Source organism: Paramormyrops kingsleyae, chromosome 14, assembly GCF_048594095.1.
Source record: "Paramormyrops kingsleyae isolate MSU_618 chromosome 14, PKINGS_0.4, whole genome shotgun sequence".
Classification (NCBI taxonomy): Eukaryota; Metazoa; Chordata; class Actinopteri; order Osteoglossiformes; family Mormyridae; genus Paramormyrops; species Paramormyrops kingsleyae.
The window spans coordinates 28,183,488-28,208,016 of NC_132810.1; the positions used below are offsets into that span (position 1 = coordinate 28,183,488).

The window sequence follows — 24,529 nt, forward strand, 5'->3', positions numbered from 1 at the left end:
TATAAGTATGAATATACAGACAAATGGAGTTGCATATTGGTTCACTGAGTACACCTGGAAACATGAGATGCATTCTGTGTCAGTCAGTTGAAGTACATCAAGATGAGGACCTCTCTGTCTCACTCTCGAAGGAGTGCACTTACATGCACTGTGGTTGAGGATTGCGAGGACTCACTACTTCCTTTGAGCCTTTTTCTTTCATTTGAACCTGTTTTTAATCAACCAGTATTTAGCCTAATTGATTTCCCTACTAGGTGTGTTGGCAAGGCTGAATTCACTTGAATCCTATGTATTGGTATGTATGAACTATGTATTTCCATATACTGTTTTATTATATAATATAAAACACATGTGAATGTAAATTATTCACATGTGTTTTGAATTATAACCTTTTATTTCTTACTGTATTGGAAAAAAATGTTTTGTTACATGTCTGGCTTTCTGAGTACTGTGAAATTGTGTTTGGCCATGAAGATACAGCCCTCCAGAACGCGCGGTGGAAAATGCAATTAAAAACACTTAAGTGCAGAATCTGCTTAAGTGTCATTTATTTGCGGCATGCCTGTGGTGTTTTTTTGGTGTTTCTCTGCCCGTGGCGTGTATCCTAGCCTAAGTGCACATAAACCCCATACTTAAGTCCATGGGAAAATAGACTTAGCTAGTCAATTTTTATCTTAAGTGAATGGGAGAATCAACCCCATAAAGAAGGGGTAGCCAATCTTATCCGCAAAGGGCCGGTGTGTATGCAGGTTTTTGAGATAACCTGTTGGTCAGCTGTTCAAACCCAGCTGTGAGGACTCTTCAGCCAACCAGTCCTCTAATTAGTGACCTAATTAGGGAGTTGCAGCGATAAGATTTGCCACCCATGCCATAAAGAATGACGTAAGTGACGTCAGACACCAGAGACTTGGCGGAAAACTTGAATGGACAGCGAGGGGAATTTGGAATCACTCGAAGAATACATTGACTGGTACTTTCGACGCTATAGTCATGAAGAAGAACCTAAATACATCTTCCCCGGCCAAAAGCGAGACGCCGTCATCTAAAAAAAGTGGCCCGGCAGACTCCCCGGAACAACTAGTAAAGACTTTGCTGACATCCTGGATTCAATCAACAAGCGATTGTCCAGCCTCGACGCGAGGTTGTCTCTGGTCGAGATTTTACATCAGGAATTCAAATCCCCGAGGGAGTCTTTGGAATTCAGCCAGCAACAGGTGGAAACACTCGCTGCTGAAAATGCCTCACTACGGGACTCCGTTAAGTCTCTAACTGAGAATGTGGCTCATCTAAATGAAGAAAATAAATAAATAAAAGAGACTGTCATCGATCTCCAAGCCCGTAGCATGAGAGAGAACCTGGTGTTTTCAGGCATCCTGGAATCTGCTGAAGAAGACGCAGAAGTTACTGTTAAAACATTTATCAAGACCCACCTGAAGCTTCCGGAGGACACTGTGGAAAACATCTGCTTCGAAAGAGTCCATCGGCTGGGAGCTAAGAGGCCTGGTGCCCTGAGACCGCATCCTATCGTGGCTAAATTCGGATATTTAAAGCAGAAGCAGCAGGTGAAGAGTTGCGGCAGGGAGCTGAAAGGAACGGACTTTGGCGTAAACGACCAGTTCCCCAAAGAGATCCTGAAGCGACACAAAGTTCTGTTCCCAATCCGACGCAGCTCCATTCAGAAGGGCTCCCGAGCTGTCATCGCCGTGGACCGGTTCTACGTGGACGGGCAGCTCTACCGCGACCCTAACATCACTCCCTGGTTATATTAATGACATCCCAGATAAAAGAACCCGTTATATTTTTCTTCTCACACGCTCGCTCATATCTCACTCAGTTACACGTGCAATATTAGCTACACACACACCTATGGACACACTAAGGCTTGTCTCATGGAATGTGCATGGAGCTGGCTCCAGAGAGAAGAGGTTAAAAATATTTAGCCAGCTTAAAAAACTACAGGCAGTTGTTGTTTTATTACAAGAGACTCATAGCCCTGCCACAGCTACAGATGAACTTAAAACACCTGAGTTTCCTAATGTGTTCTCAGGCTGTTATAACTCTAGGCAAAGGGGGGTAGCAATTTTAATACATGAAAATGTTAATTTCACAGTGCTCAACACAATTATAGATCCAGAGGGTAGATTTATAATCATTAAATTATCTATACTTAATAAAAAGTTATGTATTGTTAGTATATATGGTCCAAATGTTGACAACCCTTCATTCTTCCACGTTTTCTTTACCGCACTCTCTGAACACCTAGATAGCGCACTTGTTCTTGGGGGTGACCTCAACTTCGCACTAAATAAAGAAATGGACAGGCTCAGTACAGCTGCTCAGCGCAATTGGGAATCCATAAATATAGTTAAGCAATACATGAGTGACTACGAACTTCGCGATGCATGGCGTTCTCTCCATAGCGATTTTTAGAGATTTTACATCAGGAATTCAAATCCCCGAGGGAGTCTTTGGAATTCAGCCAGCAACAGGTGGAAACACTCGCTGCTGAAAATGCCTCACTACGGGACTCCGTTAAGTCTCTAACTGAGAATGTGGCTCATCTAAATGAAGAAAATAAATAAATAAAAGAGACTGTCATCGATCTCCAAGCCCGTAGCATGAGAGAGAACCTGGTGTTTTCAGGCATCCTGGAATCTGCTGAAGAAGACGCAGAAGTTACTGTTAAAACATTTATCAAGACCCACCTGAAGCTTCCGGAGGACACTGTGGAAAACATCTGCTTCGAAAGAGTCCATCGGCTGGGAGCTAAGAGGCCTGGTGCCCTGAGACCGCGTCCTATCGTGGATAAATTCGGATATTTAAAGCAGAAGCAGCAGGTGAAGAGTTGCGGCAGGGAGCTGAAAGGAACGGACTTTGGCGTAAACGACCAGTTCCCCAAAGAGATCCTGAAGCGACACAAAGTTCTGTTCCCAATCCGACGCAGCTCCATTCAGAAGGGCTCCCGAGCTGTCATCGCCGTGGACTGGTTCTACGTGGACGGGCAGCTCTACCGCGACCCTAACATCACTCCCTGGTTATATTAATGACATCCCAGATAAGAACCCGTTATATTTTTCTTCTCACACGCTCGCTCATATCTCACTCAGTTACACGTGCAATATTAGCTACACACACACCTATGGACACACTAAGGCTTGTCTCATGGAATGTGCATGGAGCTGGCTCCAGAGAGAAGAGGTTAAAAATATTAGCACAACCCTTCAACCCTTCAACCCTTCTAGTAGGGGTACATACTACTAGATTACTTAATCTGATAGACTATTCGTGCAATAAAAACCTTCAAATTACAATATTGTCTCTAGATGCAGAAAAAGCATTTGATAGAGTTAACTGGATTTTTTTATTTGCAGCATTACACAAATTTGATTTTGGAACCTCTTTCATAAAATGGTTAAAAATATTATATAGTTCCCCAACAGCATGTGTTAGGACAAATGACCAAACATCCTCCAGCTTCTGTCTCAAGAGGGGCACCAGGCAAGGATGCCCTCTCTCCCCCTCACTGTTTGCAATTTTTATTGAACCACTAGCAGCAGCAATTACATAGGCTATAGTGATTAAAGGCATTAAATGCAAGAATGTAGAACATACAGTAAGGTCAGTCTTTATGCGGTTGATGTGTTACTCTTTCTCCAGCATTCACAAACCACTCTCTCTCAGGTAATTACATTAATAAACTCTTTCTCAAGAGTCTCAGATTATTCAATAAACTGGTTATAATCTACAGTTCTTCCAATTAACTGCTCCTTTCAGAACTCTTCCCCCACTCCACTGCAATCTGGGGATATTAAATATTTAGGTATTAATGTTTTACCTAGGCTGGCAGATTTCCCATCTGGAACAACCCTGACATACTACTAAACAATAATATGATAAATTTCCCGGATTGGAGTTGTAAAGGTATTAAATACTTGGAACATATATTCGAAGAAATAGACTTTATCCCCTTTGACCTATTAGTTAAAAGATATGGGATTAACAAGAATAGATTTTTAGAATATCAACAAGTTAAATCTATAGTAAAAAGGAAATTCAAGTGTAATCAAATCAAATTACAAATACCACCAAGTGTGGCAGAATTCCTTAATCTCAAAACCCCCAAATTACTGTCTAAAATATACAGGACACTTTCGAAAATGGATGAATCAATATCCCTCCCTATTGCAAAATGGGAGGCAGATTTATCAATCAGCTGGGACCACAATTTCTGGTCTAAGACATGTTTAAAAACCTTTGAACTGATTAGAAGCCCCAGTTTACAATTAATACAATACAAAATCCTGCATAGAGTGCACTATACAGGGCATCGGATGTTCAGGATGGGTTTTACGTCTTCTAACAACTGCTCACACTGTCAAGGGGATACACCTGACAATTACATCCATGCTCTTTGGTTCTGTCCACCTGCTCAGATGTTCTGGCGCAGGATTTGTGAGGACTTATCAAAGTGTCTGAAATGTACCATTGCAGACTCTCCTTCAGTCTGCTTGTTGGGCGACCTAGATAGTGTCACTACAGAGATTAACACAACCCACATGGCTTTCACCGCTTTATGCATTGCTAAGACTGTCCTCATGAACTGTAAAAATAAAAATAACCTTAATATCAACCAATATAGAGAGAGTTTGCTGGACCATATTAGTCTTGATACAGCTTCTGCCGCCACATTAGACCTGATCTCTCTGGGCTCCTTTGACCAGCTCCATCACCTAGTGGCGGTGGGGGGTCGCAGGTTTGTCCCACTTCGGTCTTTGTTGTTGGTGTGGGGGGGGGCATATGGGCTTGGGGCGTCTGGGGGTTCCCTAGGGGGGGGGGGGGGGTGGTTTCTGAGGGGGTTCGGCGCTGGGACTGTGGTCCTGGCCTGGATGGGGCTTTGGTGGCTCTTGGGTGGCGTCTTTCTGGCGGCTGCATGCAGCGCTGCTGGGGTAGCCTGTGCCGGCGGACGTGCTGCTCCTGGGTGGGTCCGGGGTGGGCTTGGGGTTCTGGGGGCGCTCTGCCTCCGGGCTGGGGTTCCGGCTGGGCTGGGGGGGCTTGGGTCCTGGTGGGTGTGTCACCGGGGTGTGGGTTGGCGCGTGCACTGGGGCCCGGCCCCGGCGCGGGGGCCTTCGGCGCGTCGGAGGGGCTGGGGGCCTCTTTAGCTGGCAGGGAGGTTGTTACCATCTGTCCGCAGGTGGTCCCTGCCTTAGGGGTATCCACTCTGCGGGGATGGGGGGGAATCCAATAGAGAAGGAGAATGGACCCAACCTGAGTGTCTATTGTCTTATGTAGTTTGGGAGTTGACTGAATGGTGGGGTGGGTGTAGTTTTTCCCTCTGTGGTGGGGTCTGGTTGGCTGCCCCGGGATCTGTGGTGCCTGGTGGTGCCGCTGCTCTGGGCCTCGGACTGGATGGGCCTGGGCCCCCCCCGCCCTGGGTGGATTTCGTGGAACGGGGGTTCTTATGGCGGTCAGCGGGGGAGCTGGCTCCAGAGGTGGGGTACTTTGCCTCCCCCCCGATCCTTTCCTCCCCATCCCTAAATGCTTCCCTCCTCCCGCTTCGTCACCCCAAAACACATGTAGGGCTTTGAGGTGCAGGTGCCTCGCTGGGATGCAGGGGAGGTATTCCTCCTCTGTCCCCCCGTGACCACCTGTGTCTCAATCACACATCACAACTTTCATTACTCTCATTACTTACTCTCTCATGACACATACATTTAGGGCCTTGGGGGTGGGCACACGGAATGGCGTCCAGAGGGCGGTCTGTTCATTCAGCCTTACCTCTGGTGCCAGTGCCCACTTCTCAATTTTAAGTTGCACATAGACACTGAGGGTTCTGGGGAGGGACCGAGCTAACAGCAGCTGCTGATTGGCAGAGAGTAGTTAGCACCATGTCCTTCCCCTGTTTTAAAGCACTTTAGAAAAACACGCGCCAACACCACATTTGAGCGGGCGGAGAGAAGCATGGGGTCTTTTCACACCCCCGTTCTCTGTTCGCCATCTGGAGCTGGGGGCTGAGAAGAGCTGGCCGTCTGGTCGGGGTCTGGGCTGGTGGGCTTCTCGGCTGCTGCGCGGTCCGGGGTGGTCTTGTCCCCACGCCAGAGGAAAAAAAGGGATCCATCTCCGGGGTCTGGTGGCGGATTGCCCCTCTGGGGGTGGTGGTGCCTGGATCTCAGAGTATAGAGTATATATGGGGAGTGTGAGTGTGTATACGACGTTCATTTCTGTGTGTCTTCATGTTGGGCGAATGGGTGAATATTTGTTTATGTGTGCATGAGGGTGGGAACGTATGCCTGTATGTGTACGCCTGTTTGTCTATACGCATGTGTACGGCTGTTTGTCTATACGCATGTGTCAGGTTGGGTCTTAGACTCCACCTGAAATAACATCTCAGGCTCAATTGCCCCCCGCCACACTCACTGCCGGTGGATGAGGCCCCAGCTGCCGATGCGTTGGTGGTTCTCGATGTCCGGGGCTGGATGCTCTGGTGTGTGCTGGCTCACTCTCGGCGGTTGCCTGTCGGGGCCTGGTCCTTCCGGCTCTGTCGGGCCCCGGCTGGGGGGTGGGGGGGCCCTTGGACCTCGTGCTCCTGCGATGTGGCTGCCGGATGGCCCCCATCCGGAGCGCTCCTCTGCCCTTTTCTGGGTGGGGGCTGCAATTGACTCTGCGGTGGTCCTCCTGGGGTTCCTGTGCCCTGGGGGGCCTCTGGATGTCTGGGGCCCGGGTCTCCTCCGTGTCGGCTTCATGTCCTGGGTGGGCGGGGCTGTGGCTCCGCACACACACTACTAGACATTTACATGGAGAAACCTTAGGAACACCAGCGCGCTGACACACACAGCTGTGCACACAGGTGCTCACGGACACGTGCTCACGGACACACACTGTCTTGATCGGCTGTTGCTTCTGGCATGTGTTGTAATGCTGGTTGTGTGTGCTGTTCAACAACATTTAACGTTTGATGGTCGTTGTGATTAGTACAGATGTTGTATGTTGTCTTTCTCTTTTCAGCAGACATGGAAGCAGATTATCTGTTTTGTTTTTTTTCTTTTCTCATTTTTTTTTCCCTCTCTCTCTTTCCCCCTTCTTCTCCTTTGTTTCCCCCCCCCCTCCCTCTTTCGAGGAAGTAAATAAAAATAAAAAATAAATAAATACAAATAAAGTAGTCCTCCGCAGAGGGGGGGTGGAGGACGGAATATTAAAAAAAAAAAATATATATATTGTGCACATTGGCATACTAGTGGAATGTGCAATAAATTAAGTGTAATTTCGGACCTACGTATCACTCGGAGCCAATGGCGGAGGCAGAACATTTTCATGAGGTGGCCAGGGTTGGACCAGAGGTCATTTTGGGGTGGCACATAAATCTAAATATACAAACACTCACCTAAAGGATTATTAGGAACACCATACTAATACGGTGTTTGACCCCCTTTCGCCTTCAGAACTGCCTTAATTCTACGTGGCATTGATTCAACAAGGTGCTGAAAGCATTCTTTAGAAATGTTGGCCCATATTGATAGGATAGCATCTTGCAGTTGATGGAGATTTGTTGGGTGCACATCCAGGGCACGAAGCTCCCGTTCCACCACATCCCAAAGATGCTCTATTGGGTTGAGATCTGGTGACTGTGGGGGCCATTGTAGTACAGTGAACTCACTGTCATGTTCAAGAAGCCAATTTGAAATGATTCGAGCTTTGTGACATGGTGCATTATCCTGCTGGAAGTAGCCATCAGAGGATGGGTACATGGTGGTCATAAAGGGATGGACAATGTCAGAAACAATGCTCAGGTAGGCCGTGGCATTTAAACGATGCCCAATTGGCACTAAGTGTGCCAAGAAAACATCCCCCACACCATTACACCACCACCACCAGCCTGCACAGTGGTAACAAGGCATGATGGATCCATGTTCTCATTCTGTTTACGCCAAATTCTGACTCTACCATTTGAATGTCTCAACAGAAATCGAGACTCATCAGACCAGGCAACATTTTTCCAGTCTTCAACTGTCCAATTTTGGTGAGCTCGTGCAAATTGTAGCCTCTTTTTCCTATTTGTAGTGGAGATGAGTGGTACCCGGTGGGGTCTTCTGCTGTTGTAGCCCATCCGCCTCAAGGTTGTGCGTGTTGTGGCTTCACAAATGCTTTGCTGCATACCTCGGTTGTAACGAGTGGTTATTTCAGTCAAAGTTGCTCTTCTATCAGCTTGAATCAGTCGGCCCATTCTCCTCTGACCTCTAGCATCAACAAGGCATTTTCGCCCACGGAACTGCCGCATACTGCCCATTCTTTGTAAACCCTAGAAATGGTCTGCCAGTGGTGGGGTGCCCATGCCTCAACTGCTCGCCCACTTTTTGCACCTTAGTCATATACACAGTCCATATTACATTAGGGCCTTGGGGGTGCGGGGAGGGGGATGGGGGACTCTGCCATCTGCCAGTGGTGGGGCCCTCATACCCGAACTGCACCCACTAATTTTAATGCATTGTAGACATACAGTAAACACACAACTCTCTCACACATGTACATGCACACTTCACAAACAACATGGGTCGGGGAGGGGATGGGGGCTGAGGGGCCCCCCCTAACTCTCTGTCTCTGGCCCTGCGCGGGTGGGGTGGGCCGCCGGGTGGCAGACCCATCATGGGGGGGTTCGGGCGGCTCTGGCGGGTGTGGGCGGCCTCCTCTCTTGGGCTGCGGGCCGGGTGGTGCTTGGCTCTGCCGCACCGTGGTGGGGCCCTGGCGGGCAATCCGGGGAATCTTGGGACGCTCTGGGCCCTGCTAGGCGGATTGGGGGGTTCGGTCTGGGCTGGGCGGAGGGTCTGCCGCTCCCCGGTCGCCGCGGGTCCGCTCCCGGGTGGTGGGGGGGGAATCTTTGTATGGGCCCCCCTTGGATCATCCTGCAGTGTTGGGGGGGAGGCGTGCCGGTTCGCTGCGGTGGGCGGCGGCCCGTCCTGCCGGGGGACGGGCTGGGGGGGCTGGGGCTCCTCCGGTGTGGGGGGGGGGGGGGGGGTCCCGGTTGGTGGGGCCCTTCGGCCCTGGACCCGCCTGCCTCGGTGGGGGGGTTGTGGGTGGGGCTGGGGGGCTCGCCGCCCATCCTCCCTCTGCGGGCCTCCCAGTGCGGGGGTTGGTGCCCCCTTAGTCCCTCGCGGGCTCCCTCTCGGGTTGGGCGGGTGGTTGTCTCTGGGATGCGTGGCTGTGGGCCCTTGTGCTGGGGGGGCGGTAGGGTGGCCTCGCTTGCCTGGTTCTCCTGCCTTCGCCTTGGGCCGGGGGGGGGGGGGGGAGGTGCTGCCGCCTCCCCTGACGGCATTAAATGCCAGCACATCCAATGACAAATCAGGTCACACCTACACTTGCACATGCATACAAGAATGGTTGAGCGATCAATATCATTATTATTATTCCTATAGTTTTAGGAATTGAAATATACATATATAACGGTACGATCATGTGTGTGTATGTTACATATATATAATACCGATTTGACACATTATTAATTATTATTATTATCACTGATGTTGTTATAATTCTTGTTGTTTGACGAGTGTTATGTTTCTTATGGTTGTTTGTATTCTGTATTCCCCTATACTATATCCATCCCACCTACATTATTAGTGTTATTATTTCTGTATACCTTTTTTTTTTTTTTTTTCTCTCTCTCCCCATGTTGATTGATGCCTGTTATTGTTACGCTTGTTGTTTCTGTATCCCCCCCTGTTTTTCTTTTTTTTTTCCTTTTTCCACGGTACTGGTGAGTTCGGAGCAGCCACAATCTTTGCTCTTGAATGTAATGTAAAATAAAGTTGTCCTCCGAAGAGGGGGGGTGGTGGTGGCAATAAAAAAAAAAAAAGACAGTGCTGGAGTTTTCAAATACAGATTTAATATATTAATTCCTTGCATTTAAGGCAACAAACTTACACTAAGTACAAGATCCCCAAACTTCTGCATTACTACTGTTCTGAGAGCACATGATTAGCTCTGCACCACTATGAGTTACACAGTGAAACACTTACATAATAAAATTATTTTTAAGTCTGATTTAACCAGAAAAATTGAAATATGGCCGGGATGGCCAATGGGGTGGCAAGGTTTCAGTCTAGCGTGGCCACGGCCAGCCCTTGCCACCCCCCAGATCCGCATATGCTCAGCATTCAGGTAAACACACATTTATTAGCTTTCACATTTCCAGGTGATCTATCCAGTAATTTTAGAAATTGTACAGGTTGGTGAATGTGGGAGGAGTACGGATTAGATGGGCGGAGCAAGTGATGGGGCTGTCTGGGGAATATTTTGTTGTCATTTCCAACACCTCCTTTCTGGTTTCCATTTTGTAGGAAACATCTTAGTCTGTGATCAGATATGTACATTTCTGTAGGTAGTGCCTTACAAAGTGCCCCCTTGTATTTATCTCTCAACAGCCATGAAGAGCTTCTTCCTTCACTGCAGGGACCTTATGAATGATGAGGTCATTGGTCGCCTCCTTGCCCCCTTGACCTGTGCCATTGCTCTGCTGACTCAGTGAGTTGTAACACTGGCAAAAATTGTGTAATTGAACTGAATGTAACTTCCATAAGCTTAAATTGAAACAAAGTACCAAACACAATGCAATATTATTTTTAAATAATGTTTACTACTTGGAGATGATGTTATTGTATTTCCCGGACTTTTGGGAATACATATGATTTTTTTTAACAGAATAATTAATATATTAATAATTATCGATAATTATAATAAAAATCTGGCTGATCAATCTACCAGTGCTATACCCACATGTCCCTATTGGCAAATTTTACTGAAATCACTCCCATCCCCACCCTGATTCATAGGTTTAACACTGGTACCCATCACTTTGATCAGCATATTATTAATGTTACATCATTATTAGTTACCTCTTGTTTCTTTATTGGCTCCAAAAAATCCATCAATTGGCCCACTTAGCCGCCCCCTACCTATGACAGCCTTGGGTCCCCAGAGAAGTTAGTCTGCCCTTCTCTTAGTGCTCTTAGTATCTTTGTAGATATGTATAATGCATTAGTTTATACATGAAGGGAAGCCTTAACAGTCCTTCAGATTAACTAGTTTATGCTTTAGAAACTGTTGAAGGTTCCCTCAGAAATATTTGGGAAAATAAAAGGTAGCATTTACAACTGTAAATACAAACCAGTCCTTGCAACAAAATATTACAATATTTTAAACCTGTGAGCCGTTCAATAATATTTTGAAAAGAAAAGAAAAAAAGTACTTATTTTGCCTCCACTTTGTGTGATGCTTACTGAACAGTTTGATTTTAGCTGTGAATTGTGCTGTGGAGTCTGTGTGTCATGACCAAATGTGTCGTGTTGTTTAAACCAGGAAGCAATTTTACTCGTTTTAAGATACAATATAAGGTATATTAATATAAACAATATTGTTTCAGGCATTCTAGATATCAGTAATCATCACCGAAGCAGCCACAAACCATCACATTACCTCCACCGTGCTTGACAGATGTCATCAAGCACTCTAGCGTGTTTTCATTTGATCTGCGTGTCACAAATGTTGTTCTTTGTGATCCGAACACCTCAGCTTACTAGCAACTTAGAATTATCTATCCATAGCACTTGTTTCCAGTCTTCCTTTGTCCAGTTTCTGTGTTCATTTGCCCATCTCAGTCTTTCCTTTTCATTGGCTATTCTTTTCTTTGCAATTCTGCTTAGAATGCCAGCATCCTGGAGTTGCCTCTTCACTGTTGATGTTGAGACTTATCTTTTGTAGGTACTATTTAATGAAGCTGCCAGTTGAAGACCTATGAGGCATCTGTTTCTCAAAGTACACACACTAATATACTGTATTTATCATCTCACTCAGTTGTACACTGGGACCTCCCTCTTCTCTTTCTGTTGTGGTTAGATCCAATTTGCGCTGTTCTGTGAAGAGAATAGTACGCAGCATTGTAAGAGATCTTCAGTTTCCTGGCAATTTCTTGCATGGAATAGCCTTCATTTTTCAGAAGAAGAATAGACTGATGAGTTTGTGAAGAAAGTTCTTTGTTTCTGACCATTTTGAGCTTTTAATCAATATTTTTAATTGCTGATGCTCCAGATACTCAACTAGTCCAAAGTAGGCAGTTTTGTTGCTTCTTAAATCAGCACAACAATTTTCATGTGTGCTAACATAATTGCAAATGGGTTGTCTCATGATCAAAACTGTTTACAATAATAAACTTGAATTAGCAAACGGAACATTCCACTGGAACACAGGACTAATTGTTGCTGATAATAGGCCTCCGTACAGCTATGTAGATAGTCCATTAAAAAACAGCAGTTTCTGGCTATCATAGTCATTTACAACATTAGCAAAGTCTATGCAGTATTGCTGATTAATCTGATGTTATTTTAATGGACAAAATACTTGGTCTTTTCAAAAGCAAGGAAATTTCTAAGTGATCCTAAAGTTTTGAATGGTAGTGTGTATTGTGCCCACAAAAACACTGTGGCTCCTCCAGGGTTCCATTTATATCATTAATATATCTGTGATTTCTTGCTGTTATGTCATGGAAAATGTTGGTCATAGTGCAAATGAGAAATTAATAGAATATACATTTTTACACATGTAAAAAAATATGAATACTGTCGACCCTTCCGCATTACAGAGGTCAGGCCTTCCGTGACCTGGAAAAACCACATAAAATTTTTTGCTGCCCTTGGCAAACAAAGTGAGTTTGTGAGCAGAGCACAGCAAAAAGCTATGAAAAACACGAGATACAAAGATCACTGTGAGATCTCACATAAGAGGCTGCTGTAAACATGCATGACATCCTCCAAAATTTCCATTGAATTTTTTATGTCGACCCCGCCAGGCCTATCGAAACTGCAAACTAATTGAAACTAATCTTCACCGGCAAGCTCGGCAAGTTTCACCTCCAACAAATTCCCTTCAGCTGTGTTCACGGTACCCACAAACAGCCTATTTTCTCAATAAAAAGAAATATTCCTTTGCAACTTCCTTATTGTATTGCACTGTAACTCACAATGCCATATTCAAACCTGTGTTGAGTGAATTTAGGTTGCATTTTGTAAGATGAATAGATTTTAATGTGTAGTACTTTTTACTTTTGATACTTAAGTAGTTTTTAAACCAGGTATTTATTCCTTTTACTTCAGTAGTATTTTACTGAATGATTTTTACTTGAGTAACATTTTAGTATGGTATCTTTACTTTTGCTTAAGTTTGAACATTGAGTCATGATGCAGAATGGTCAACTGTAATATAAGTAAGGGTTAATGCATGAAAAGCCATGCATTATTTGTTTTAAATGCATGGATGTGGGGGAGGACAGCCTGAAACAAGTTTAAAAATGTGTAATGCATGGCTTGCAGTGCATTAGCCCACTTATATCATGGTCACCACACATTTGCCTTGCGTATTTGCACTTAAAGACATTATATTCATGTTTCCAAACCCAAAATGTATTTATTAGTAGAACTAATACGGTACAGTGTTTCCTTCCGGCAAAGCTGTATCTTGGGGCAACATTTCAAAATACAGAAATAGTATTGCTTTTTAAAATACCATATACCAAAATACCAAGTTTGGACGGGATGAAAATTAGATACCACCCTAACCTACTACTCTATTCATCATTTTAGCTTATATATGACTTATATAGGACCTGCCACTTACAGGGTGAACCATGGGGGTCCACTGCATTGTACGTTGGGTGGCGGTTAACTTTAGGGGCCTCAGAAGACCAATTGTTGGGCACCAAAACTGGCTTTAAGGACATGGAATGTCACCTCTCTGGTGGAAAAGGAGCCTGAGCTGGTGCGGGAGGTTTAGTCATGGCCAAAAGTTTTGAGAGTGACACAAGTGTTGGTTTTCACAAAGTCTGCTCTCTCGGTTTTTATGATAGCAATTTGCATATACTCCAGAATGTTTTGAAGAGTGATCAGATGAATTGCAATTAATTGCAGTCATGAAAATGAGCTTAATCCCCAAAACCCATTTCCACTGTATTTCAGCCCTGCCACACAAGGACCTGCTGACATCATTTAAGTGATTCTCTCGTTAACACAGTGTTTGACAGTGTTTACAAGGACAAGGCTCAAGATCACTCTTTCATGCTGATTGAACTGGAGTAGCAGACTGGATGCTTTAAAAGGAGGGTGATGCTCCTATTAATCATTGTTCTTCCTCTGTTAACCATGATTACCTGCAAGGAAACACATGTAGTCATCATTGCTTTGCAGAAAAAGGGCTTCACGGGCAAAGATATTGCTGCTATAAGATTGCACCTAAATCAACCATTTATTGGATCATCAGGAACTTCAAGGAGAGAGGTTCAAGTGTTCTGAAGAAGACTTCAGGGCATCCAAAAAAGTCCAGCAAGCACCAGGACCATCTCCTAAAGTTGATTCAACTGTGGGATGGGGGCACCACCAGTGCAGAGCTTGCTCAGGAATGGCAGCAGGCAGGTGTGAATGCATCTGCACGCACAGTGAAGCAAAGACTTTTGGAGGATGGCCTGGTGTCAAGATGGGCAGCAAAGAAGCCACTTCTCTCCAAGAAAAACATCAGGGACTGACTGATATTCTGCAAAAGGTACAAAGATTGGACTGCTGAGGACTGGGGTTATTCTCTCTGCTGAATCCACTTTCCGATTGTTTGGGGCATCCGGAAAAAAGACACGAAAAGGTGAGCGCTGCCACCAGTCCTGTCTCTTGCCAACAGTAAAGCATCCTGAGACCATTCATTTGTGGGCTTGCTTCTCACAATTTTGCCTAAGAACACAGCCATGAATAAAGAATGGTACCAAAACATCCTCCGAGAGCAACTTCTTCCAACCATCCAAGAACAGTTTGGTGATGAACAATGCCTTTTCCAGCATCTTGGAGCACCATGCCATAAGGCAAAAGTGATAACTGAGTGACTCAGGGAACAAAACATTGACATTCTGGGTCCATGGCCAGGAAACTCCGCAGACCTTAATCCCATTGAGAACTTGTTGTCAATCCTCAAGAGGCAGGTGGACAAACAAAAACCCACAAATACTGACAAACTCAAAGCATTGATTATGCAAGAATGGGTTACCGTCAGTCAGGATTTGGCCCAGAAGTTGATTGACAGCATGCTAGGGCGAATTGCAGAGGACTTGGAAAAAGAAAGGCCAACACTTCAAATATTGGCTCTTTGCATAATTGTCAATAAAAGCCTTTGACAAATATGAAATGCTTGTTATTATACTCCAGTATACCATAGAAACATCTGACAAAAACATCTACAAACACTGAAGCAGCAAATCTTGTGAAAACCAATACTTGTGTCATTCTCAAAACTTTTGGCCACAACTGTAGAGAGATACCATCTAGATATAGTCAAGCTCACCTCAATGTACGGTGTAGGCTGTGGATCCAAACTCATGGAAAGGGGCTGAACTCTATTCCATAGTGAAATTCGCCTTGGTGAGAGGTGTTGGGCAAGTGTAGGTGAACTCATAGTTTCCCAGATAGGCAACTGCAAATTCACCCCAGTGAGCAAGACAGTCGCCTCTCTTCAACTTTAAGTCAGGAGACATGAAGTTGTGTCTCTTGGAGACCTTGGTTGGGGTGCTGGATGGCGCATCCTCCAGAGGCTCTCCTGGGGTATTCTATTGTTCCACTAGGGAGCTTTAATGCTCACTTAGGTAACGACAATGAAACCAGAAGGGATGTGATTGGGAGGAACGGCTTGCCCAATCTGAACCCTAGTGGTGCTTTGTTATTGAACTTCTGTTATTTGAACTACATCTGTGCTAACCACAGTTTGTGCTAACATCATGTTTGAATGACAGGGTCTCACAAGGACCCTGGAGGGTTCATGGGAGTTTGCCCAACCAGTCTACATGTGGTTTGTGGATTTGGAAATGTCATGTCCCACAGGGGGTCCTGTGGTGGGGCGCTTTGGGAGTTTGGGATGCACGGTCTGTTGTTACGGCACAAATGCACCTGGCACAAAGTACCCTAGGCCACAGCTTGATGATCAATTTTGTAATTGTCTTATCGGATCTACATCCATGTTGTAGACACTCAGATGAAGAGAGGAGTTGAGCTCTCAACTGATCACTACCTGGTGGTGCTTTGGATCAGATGGCACGTGAAAATGCTGGATAGACCTGATAGACCCAAACACATAGTGAGGGTGTGCTGGGAGCATCTGGCAGAGATCTCTTTTCAGGAGATCTTCAACTCGCAACCCCAGGCAGAGCTTCTCTTGCCTCATGAGGAAGGCTGGAGACATTGAGCCTGAATGGGTGATGTTCTGAATCTCCATTGCTGAGGCAGCTGTGCAGTGCTGTGGCCGTCGCGGTAGCAATCCCTGAAGCCATTGGTGGACATCAGTGGTACCACCAGGCTAAGCGGAATGTGGCTTTGACTGTTGCATAAGCAAAAACTCAGGTCTGGGCAGTTTGATGAGGCCTTGAAAAATAACTTTCAGTCACCCTCAAAAAGACTCTGGCAAACTGTAAGAAGACTAAGAAGAGGGAAGCAGTTTACAGCAGGGATGTAAACTGCTGTAAAGGGATGTAAATGAGGATTTAGTCAGGTAGTAAGGAGTACTTTGAAGACCTCCTCCCACTGACATCCTTTCGTGGAATAAGCAGAGTTGGAAGACTCACACTAGGGCTAAGGTCACCAAAGTAGTCAAAAAACTCTTCAATGGTAAGGCTTCAGGGGTGGATGAGATTCCCACTGAGTTCCTGAAAGCTCTTTATGTTGTTGGACTGTCTTGGATGACACACCTCTTCAGCATTGTGTGGAGGTTGGGGATAGTGTCTTTGGATTAGCAGGTTGTCTGAAATTTTAAGGAATGGGACTGGAGGATGTGTTCAAACTTCAGGGGGATCACACTCCTTAGCCTCCCTGAGAAGGTCTATCTTGGGGTATTGGAGAAGAGGACCCATCCGTTGGCCGAACCTCAGATCCAGAAGGAACAATGTGGATTCTGTCCTGCTCGTAGAATGCTGGACTGGCTCTGCATTATCACAAGGATCCTGGAGGGTTCATGTTAGTTTGCCCAACCAGTCTGCATGTGGTATGTGGATTTGGGAATGTTGTGTCCCTCAGGGGATCCTGTGGGGGGTGAATTGGGAGTTTTGGATGCAGGGTCTGTTGTTATAGGCCATTAGGTCACTGTATAACTGGAGTGAGAGTTTGGTTCACATTTGCCAGCATTAAGTAAGACTTGTTCCTAGGAGGTGCTGGACTCCACCAAGGCTGGTGGGGATAGATGGTGCAAACTGGCATGTAAGTGGAATGCGTAACAAATTAATAGGTGCAGTTTGAGAGTTTAAGCCAATTCATTCTCTAGTGGCAATTCCTCAAATGCAAGATAATTGGCTATATGTTTCCAGTAGGTGGCAGCACCGACTTTCACAGATCAGCAGGCAATGATGAACGTGTAGAGAAAGAATAATTGTAGTAGTATTTATGGTGTTCAGCAATATAAGGAGGGTTGGAAGTACACACATATCTAATTTTTCATACTCTCCAGACAGTATACAAGGTGTATTGTATTTTTAAAAGCATCACTGTTCCAGCATTTAACAGTGGAGATTAAATTCACCAAGCGAGGGTGGGGGGGGGTGGTCCCTGGTCTGCGACCATCCGCATCCATAGTCAGATGTAGTATCAACACAAGCTGCCTCGCAGACAACCATCCGCAGCTCAAAAGCACGCATGGAAAACTGAAGTATGAATTGGCCATTACATATCACAGCTATGAGCTTTTGTGGAATACGACACTGTGGTTTCCAACAACCCCCTTTCTACTACAGTACTTTATGGGCTAGGTGACACATCTACAGTAAAATGGCTAGATTTTTCAGTGGAACAGAAAAGTACCTTTCTGAAGGGTACTACTGCAACACTCATCTTGTGTTTCAGCTAACATGGAGAGATATTCCAATATTTTCACACAGCCTGTCTAATTTTGGCACATCATGTGACAAAATCTATTGTGATGTCATGTTGATTGTCCTGTCATTTTGTATATTTCATCTCTTATTCCAGGCTCCCAGCTCTGATTAAGTGCTATGGTACCCAAGTAAAGAATTCCTCAGTTGTGTTCAGACTGAGGATCTATGAGGTCCTGTCTCTTTTCCCTCCTAAAAGCTATGAAGGTAAGAGTGGCTGTGTGTGCTTCACTTAAAGCTGCTATGTTTAGTGGGATGCGTCGACTCAGAGCACAGGGCAGGGGGATACCCTGGATGGGATGCCAGCCCATCACAGCACACATGCACACACCTTTATGTTTTCAAAGAGACTGGTTTTCTTCATTGCTTATCTTTGGAGTGTGGAGGGAAACCCACATGCTGCAGGGAGAGCAGAGTGGGCTCTGCATTTAGGCCACATGATCCCGTATGTGTTAAATGACAGTGTTTTCTGCTGAACCACTATACCATTATGGTCTAGCACAGGGGTGGGCAGTCTTATCCGCAAGAGCCGGTGTGTACAAGGGTTTTTGCTATAACTCCCTAATTAGATTACTAATTAGAGGACTGATTGGCTGAACAGACCTCTCACCTGGGTTGGAACAGTTGACCTAAAGTTTATGTCAAAAACCTTTCCGGATAAAATTGCCCACCCCTGGTGTAGCATCTTTCTGCATTTTCACTGCTAAGTGATCACAGTCATTTATGTTATAGGTGCAGTTAGTACCAGAAAGAAGCCATGACTCTGGGTAGAGTTTCATCCTCTGTGTTTGCCAGAAGCTTCTGCTGTAAAACCAACAGCTTTGCATTCGGTTTTTCTGACCAGATCCCTGGGGGGGGCTTCCTGATCATTATCCTCTCTGTTCTTTTATTACTCTATAATTGAAGAAAAGGATCCAAATGAAAAATGATCATGACATTGCAAGTATAAAAACTATCATGATAAACTAACAGTGGGTTTGTTTCAGACAGCATTTCAGTGTATCTCCTTTTCCTTAAAGTGATTATGTGGCATTGGCTCAGAAAGACAGCGGGTCATTTGCTAAGTCATAACAGAGGCTTGACTTCAGCTTTAAAGCTACTTTACTGCTGCACAGGCCTGTACCTCCTGTTTTTCTAAATACATTTTGCATGGTTATAGCTTGCATGGTTGTAGCGGGAGTTCAGAGATAAGTATTAATTTACTGTGTTTATATGCACATATTTAACAAGCATTTTAAAAATCTTGTGTCATTACCTATACATATTAATTCATTGTGCTTTATTGAAAAAGTCAAGTCCAAAAATAGTGAAAGGGGGGCTTTTCACTAGCCTGTCCTAAATTAGTTATGGCTGTTTAATTTTTGTCAGCTGTCTATAGGACTGTCAGCCAAAAATTCATTTGGATTTGGGCATTAAGTTAGCCTAGATTAGACAGCCTGACTGCATTAGTACTGTCAAGAAATATATTCAATCCCAAGTTGAAACAGACCGTATCAAAATCATGTGGATAAATTAAACTTTTTAAAAAAAGTTAAATCGTGCTCCAGAATACCTCGGGCTGGTTTTTAGTTTTTTGCTTCAATGTGATCAGATTACCTTTCATTAGCTTTTAACTGTATCTTGCTTCCCACACAAAATTCTTTGTGCACTTTCCAGCTTCATAGTTTTTACACATGCCTTTCTATTTAATTCAGGTCCCATCATTTCCATGAAATGCCCTTCACAACGTAGTTGCCGAAGAGCAGGCAGAATCATCATCCTCTTAAGTACAGTGTAGTGCATATTAGGCCTAATATGTGAAGTATTTTTCTTTTATTAAGTGAATAATTAAACAGTGTATCAATTTAGCAAAGTTCTTGAGCTAAAAGTTTGCTTGCATGCATAAGCTATAATTCACTAGCTGCTAAAAATGTTTAACCTTTTACAACTTTTAACTAGCCTTGTGTATCATGTGAACTTAGTATAGGGCTAGGATGTTGGTAATAAAGTGAGTAAAAATTATTTGCCTTTCCAGTTTTAGCAGAATTCCAGTTTGCAGACATGGTGCTTTGGCTTTTGGAACACCATGTAAACACTGTGGGTTAAGACTTCTGTCATGGTCTGAATGTGTTGGACCTGTGTGCACGCTAAGGAGCATCTTTAATGTCTGATTGGCTGTAACAGAGCCCATCTGGGGTTTAAGCAACAGTGGGTTTGCTCAAATTCTCACCCTTGTTAGAATTTACAAATACATGGGTATGACTATTAACTACAGTTTACTCAGCACATTTATTAGAAGAATAAAAGCTTAGAGTTGCTATGCACTGTTATTTCATGTTCTGTGTTTTTTTATATGCTTTGTTATGGCTGTTTCCTCCTGTTTGCTCCCACTGTCCCCCTCGCCCTGTCCTGCCTGGGACAGGCTCCACACCGCCCTGCAACCCTGCCAGATATGCGGTTGATGGATGGACAGACAGCTCTCACTGGTGCCCTGTCTTCCTGGCTGCATGCAGCACTGACTTTCTGCTCCATTCTCAGAGAGCTTCGGCATTTTGGTGAAGCAGCTGCTGAGTGACCTGACCAGCTTAGAGAGCCCAGCGTGCACAGGGCTAACGCTGCTGCTGTCATTCTGTCACGCCAGCGACGCACCCCTGCTGGGCCTGGCCACATCTGACACTGACCATCTCTTCATAGAGGAGCAGGTGTTTCTTGGCTGTTCCTAACTCGCTCACCACCCGTCTGCCATGATCCGCTCTCTCAGGCAGTTTATAACTGTGGAAGATATATAACTAGTACCAGATGATTTCTCCCCCATGGACATTTTTCCATGGGATACAATGGCGAAATGGGCTCTGTCAGTTTCAGTTCATCATGCAAAAGATGCTGGAAATACACCAAGAACTTGGTCTTTCACAAAGTGCCTCACCATGGCACCATCATTTGTGACTTTTGATATCCTGTTTGCTGTTGTAGTAGGGGTTATCTAACCAGCATGGATCATCCATTGACTGACACATGTTGCATATAGCTTGTGAAATTAGATCAGATATTTCTAACATGTTTAATTGATGCTGATACTTTTTCTATGAGTGGTTAACTGGATAGGTGTGCTGTCTCCATGATTTGCTGTGTCTTGCCCCCAGCTACACAGTGGCAGTGGTGCTGGAGCAGGCAGCCTGGAGCATGACCCCTTCACCATCCACCAGCAGCCCCTGGATGTCCCCCTGCCATTACCCCCGTTGTGCCGCCTCAGTCAGGCGACGGTGCATCTTTTCGGGCTCCTTTTTCCCCACATGGCTGGTGCCCAAAGGTACTCTTTTCATTCTGGACATGGTTCTGTAAAACTTATCATCTTTAAGGAAAACAGTTTTTGTTCTTAAAAAATGTTCTAGATTCATTTGAGCAATTTTCAAGTTTTTATGCTTGTGTTAACTTTTTCTATAATTTTATTGATCAGACTAGGATTTATCTTTACTGTGATCAGGATGGCAAATTGCACTCCAGCTGTGCTCCTGCAGGCTCTAATTGTATTCCCTGGACTTTGGGGAATATATATGGTTTTACTCTGTACTCTGCCCCTGCCACAGATGCTTTGGTATGCAAAGTGATAAGTCAAAAATCCTTTGATGGATCCTTTTCAAACTTTTCCCAATCATAGTATGGTTGAGGAACTAAAGCTGTTTTACATTTTGAGACAGATCGTCCCAAAATTGAAACAGTGCTGCATAGTGATAGCAAAAAAGGTCAGTTTTGACATTTGATGATAATCCAAAAACCATAAATATCTTCATGGATCTTGATCAAACTTTGCAGAGGCATTTTGATCCTGATCTGGAGCCGACTAGATTTTGAGACAGCCCCAAAACTGAAGCAGCAGTGCATAGTGATGGCAGATAGGGGCAGGTTGGGGACTTGATCTTGTCAACATGATAAATGAAAACTTATTTGGCCAATCCTTTCCAAATGCCGCTGGCACATCATGTGGGTGAAGATTTGGACCTGTACCTGGACATTTGTGATTAAGGTATTAGTATCAACAGGTGGAAAATACATTAGTTTGTAAATATTGTTCTTATTGATTGTAGCTAATCCTGCATATAAACTGTGAATAAGAATGCTCATATTTGTTCAGTTTTTTATTGCACAAAAGTCAATTTCACGTTTATGTATCTATTGTCATATCAGTTTAATCATGCAGTTTAGTGTCTTTATACATGTGAGGGTCAGTGTTTGCAACTGTCACATGTATGATTCAATCATCCCATATTGAAAAACTAAATGTTTTGTTCGTTTTGTATTTTTAGATGGTGTCCCGAATGACCTCGGTTATTTCTTAAAATCAAAATTTGCAATGCTAGTCAAGATTGATAGTTTGATTGATGAATGTGTGTGTCTCTAGTTAGCCAAACACAACAACACAGTGAGGAAAAACTATGAGATTATGAAAAGGCTGATTGATGTGATTTAATTCTTCAGTCAACATGAATTGGAATTTTAATATTGCTTTTCCACCACTGCAATGCGGGTGATAGTGCTGAACTTCTGCTTAATTTGCAATGGATTCCGCTCTTTTCCAGTTCTGTATACCTGGTGCTGTGCTTGACAGATTGACTCCAGCACAATAGTCAGTCTGAATCTGTGAACCTGTGCAGTTGTTATGTTTGTGTTTATGTGGGGGGAGGACTACAATACGCTGTCAACTTCAGCAGAGCCACATTTGTGATCTCCCGTGTTTGATGATGTGTTGTTTTTAGTGTTTGCTAAAAGCATGCAGATGTTAAAGTAGAGCTGCAAAAAGCAAGCTGCATGTATGAAGCAAATTATTAACAAAATAAAATAACATTTAAAAAAAGACTACCACAACCACAAAAATGATCTCTCACAATGTGGCCCAGATTGAAAACGGTTTAAAAGTGTCCCACTATTGTGTATTCAGTGTTGGTAGTCATGCTCCATCCTTTCTGAATTTCCTTACATAATTGAAACTCTGTTCTTCCCCTCCCAATGATATGCTTGAGATGGGGACGTATGTAATCTAATGACTCTGGTGAAACTGAAGTTTTGGGGGAACTGCGTACGATTGAATCCAGGGGCTATTATGATTAATCAATGGCTTTGTTGGATATCGGGGGTGACGTCTTCGGTACATCTGCAAAATCTCCACAGCAAAATTCAGCAAGTAATTACTTATACATATTAATAAAATAATTAGAAATGCTTTGTAATCTAGCTAGTTCATGTTTCATGATTAAAAAAATGTTTCCACTCATGCTAACTTACAGTTATGGCCAAAATTATTGGCACCCGTGGAATTTTTCCAGAAAATGTACAGTTTCTTCCAGAAAATTGTTGCAATTATAAACTCATAAATGTTACATGCCCATCATTATCTGTGTACTCACTGTCTGTTATAAATGATGCCACTTAAGCACCACCTGAGAACCAGCTTCCACTGAGCACCAGTGCAGCACTAGTGGAAAAGACGTAATAGTTTCCATTTATATATTTGCATATCAGGTATTTGTTTATTTTTTTAAATGAAATTTCCTTTTATTTTAATTATTAGACTGCACAGTTTTACATTACTGTTCTGTATTATATTCCCACACAATCACACAACAAAATCCAAAATATTGTCAAAGCAACAAAGCACATTTATAGTTACCTTTGCTATTAGAGTTTTCACCCTCTTCACGTCCCAGTAGTTTTTCACCATTAAAATACAGGAGAATAAATTTGGAATATATAGGGTCTCAGAGATTTATGCATATATAGGTTATTACCAAGTACAGTGTTCAGTTCTGACAAAAGCTTTTATCTCAGAAATGGAATGTCATACAAAAAATTTCAATGCAGATTTATTCTGGAGACTGCTTGATAGTCCTAAATATTGCCTGGTAATCACTCAAGTTGACAGATGGTACTTACGTGTTAAACAGGTTAAAATTTTAGCTCTCTAGGTGTGTTATAAGGGTATCAGAGACATAATGAAACTGTAGCTAAATTCATTTAATACAAGTTAGAGGTTAGTGGTTATTGTTAGCTTCTGCTAATTTTTTTTTGTGGTTTATTGGTTTAGTGTTACACCTGTTTAATGACCACCCAGACTTACAACCAGCTCTCCGACCAGTCGGTATTGTGCGCTGTATTAGAATTAAGATGCTAGTTTCCACTCACATCATTAATATTTCAAATGTCTACAATTAGATTCAGGTGTGCCACAGACATTTACTCTTTATTGTTGAAGTGAGAGGTATTACCATGGTGTGATCCAAAGAGCTCTCTGAGGCCTTCAGAGAGAAGATTGTACGTGCATATGAGTCTGGGAAGGGATATAAAAATATCTTAATGGAATTTGGAAAATAATTTACAAGTGGAGAATATTTAACACAACTGCAAATTTGGCCAGGTCAGGCCATCCTAGCAAGTTAAGCCCAACAGCAGAGCACCAGATGCTGAAAGAAGTCTCTAACAATAGTAAAATGTCATCACGGGACTTTTGGAACAACATGCTTTGGACAGATGAATCTAAAACTGGATTATTTGGACACAGTAACAGAGGACATGCTTGGCGTAAACCAAACACAACTTTTGCGTAAAAGAACCTCATACCAACTCTGAAACATA

General features: G+C 43.8%; 1 protein-coding gene across 7 annotated transcripts in view; it reads left to right on the top strand.

Moving 5' to 3' along the window:
• Nucleotides 1-24,529, top strand: part of heatr5a (HEAT repeat containing 5a) — a 187,825-nt gene that overhangs the window by 104,575 nt on the left and 58,721 nt on the right. For all 7 annotated transcript variants that reach the window (XR_011982490.1, XM_072698932.1, XM_072698927.1 and 4 more), the window contains exons 13-16: nt 10,413-10,512; nt 18,021-18,130; nt 20,441-20,604; nt 21,046-21,212. Coding sequence is in view for 6 of the 7 variants with exons in the window: in XM_072698932.1 (XP_072555033.1) it covers nt 10,413-10,512; nt 18,021-18,130; nt 20,441-20,604; nt 21,046-21,212 (541 nt within the window). In the remaining variant the exon portion in view is untranslated. The remainder of the gene's footprint in view (nt 1-10,412; nt 10,513-18,020; nt 18,131-20,440; nt 20,605-21,045; nt 21,213-24,529) is intronic.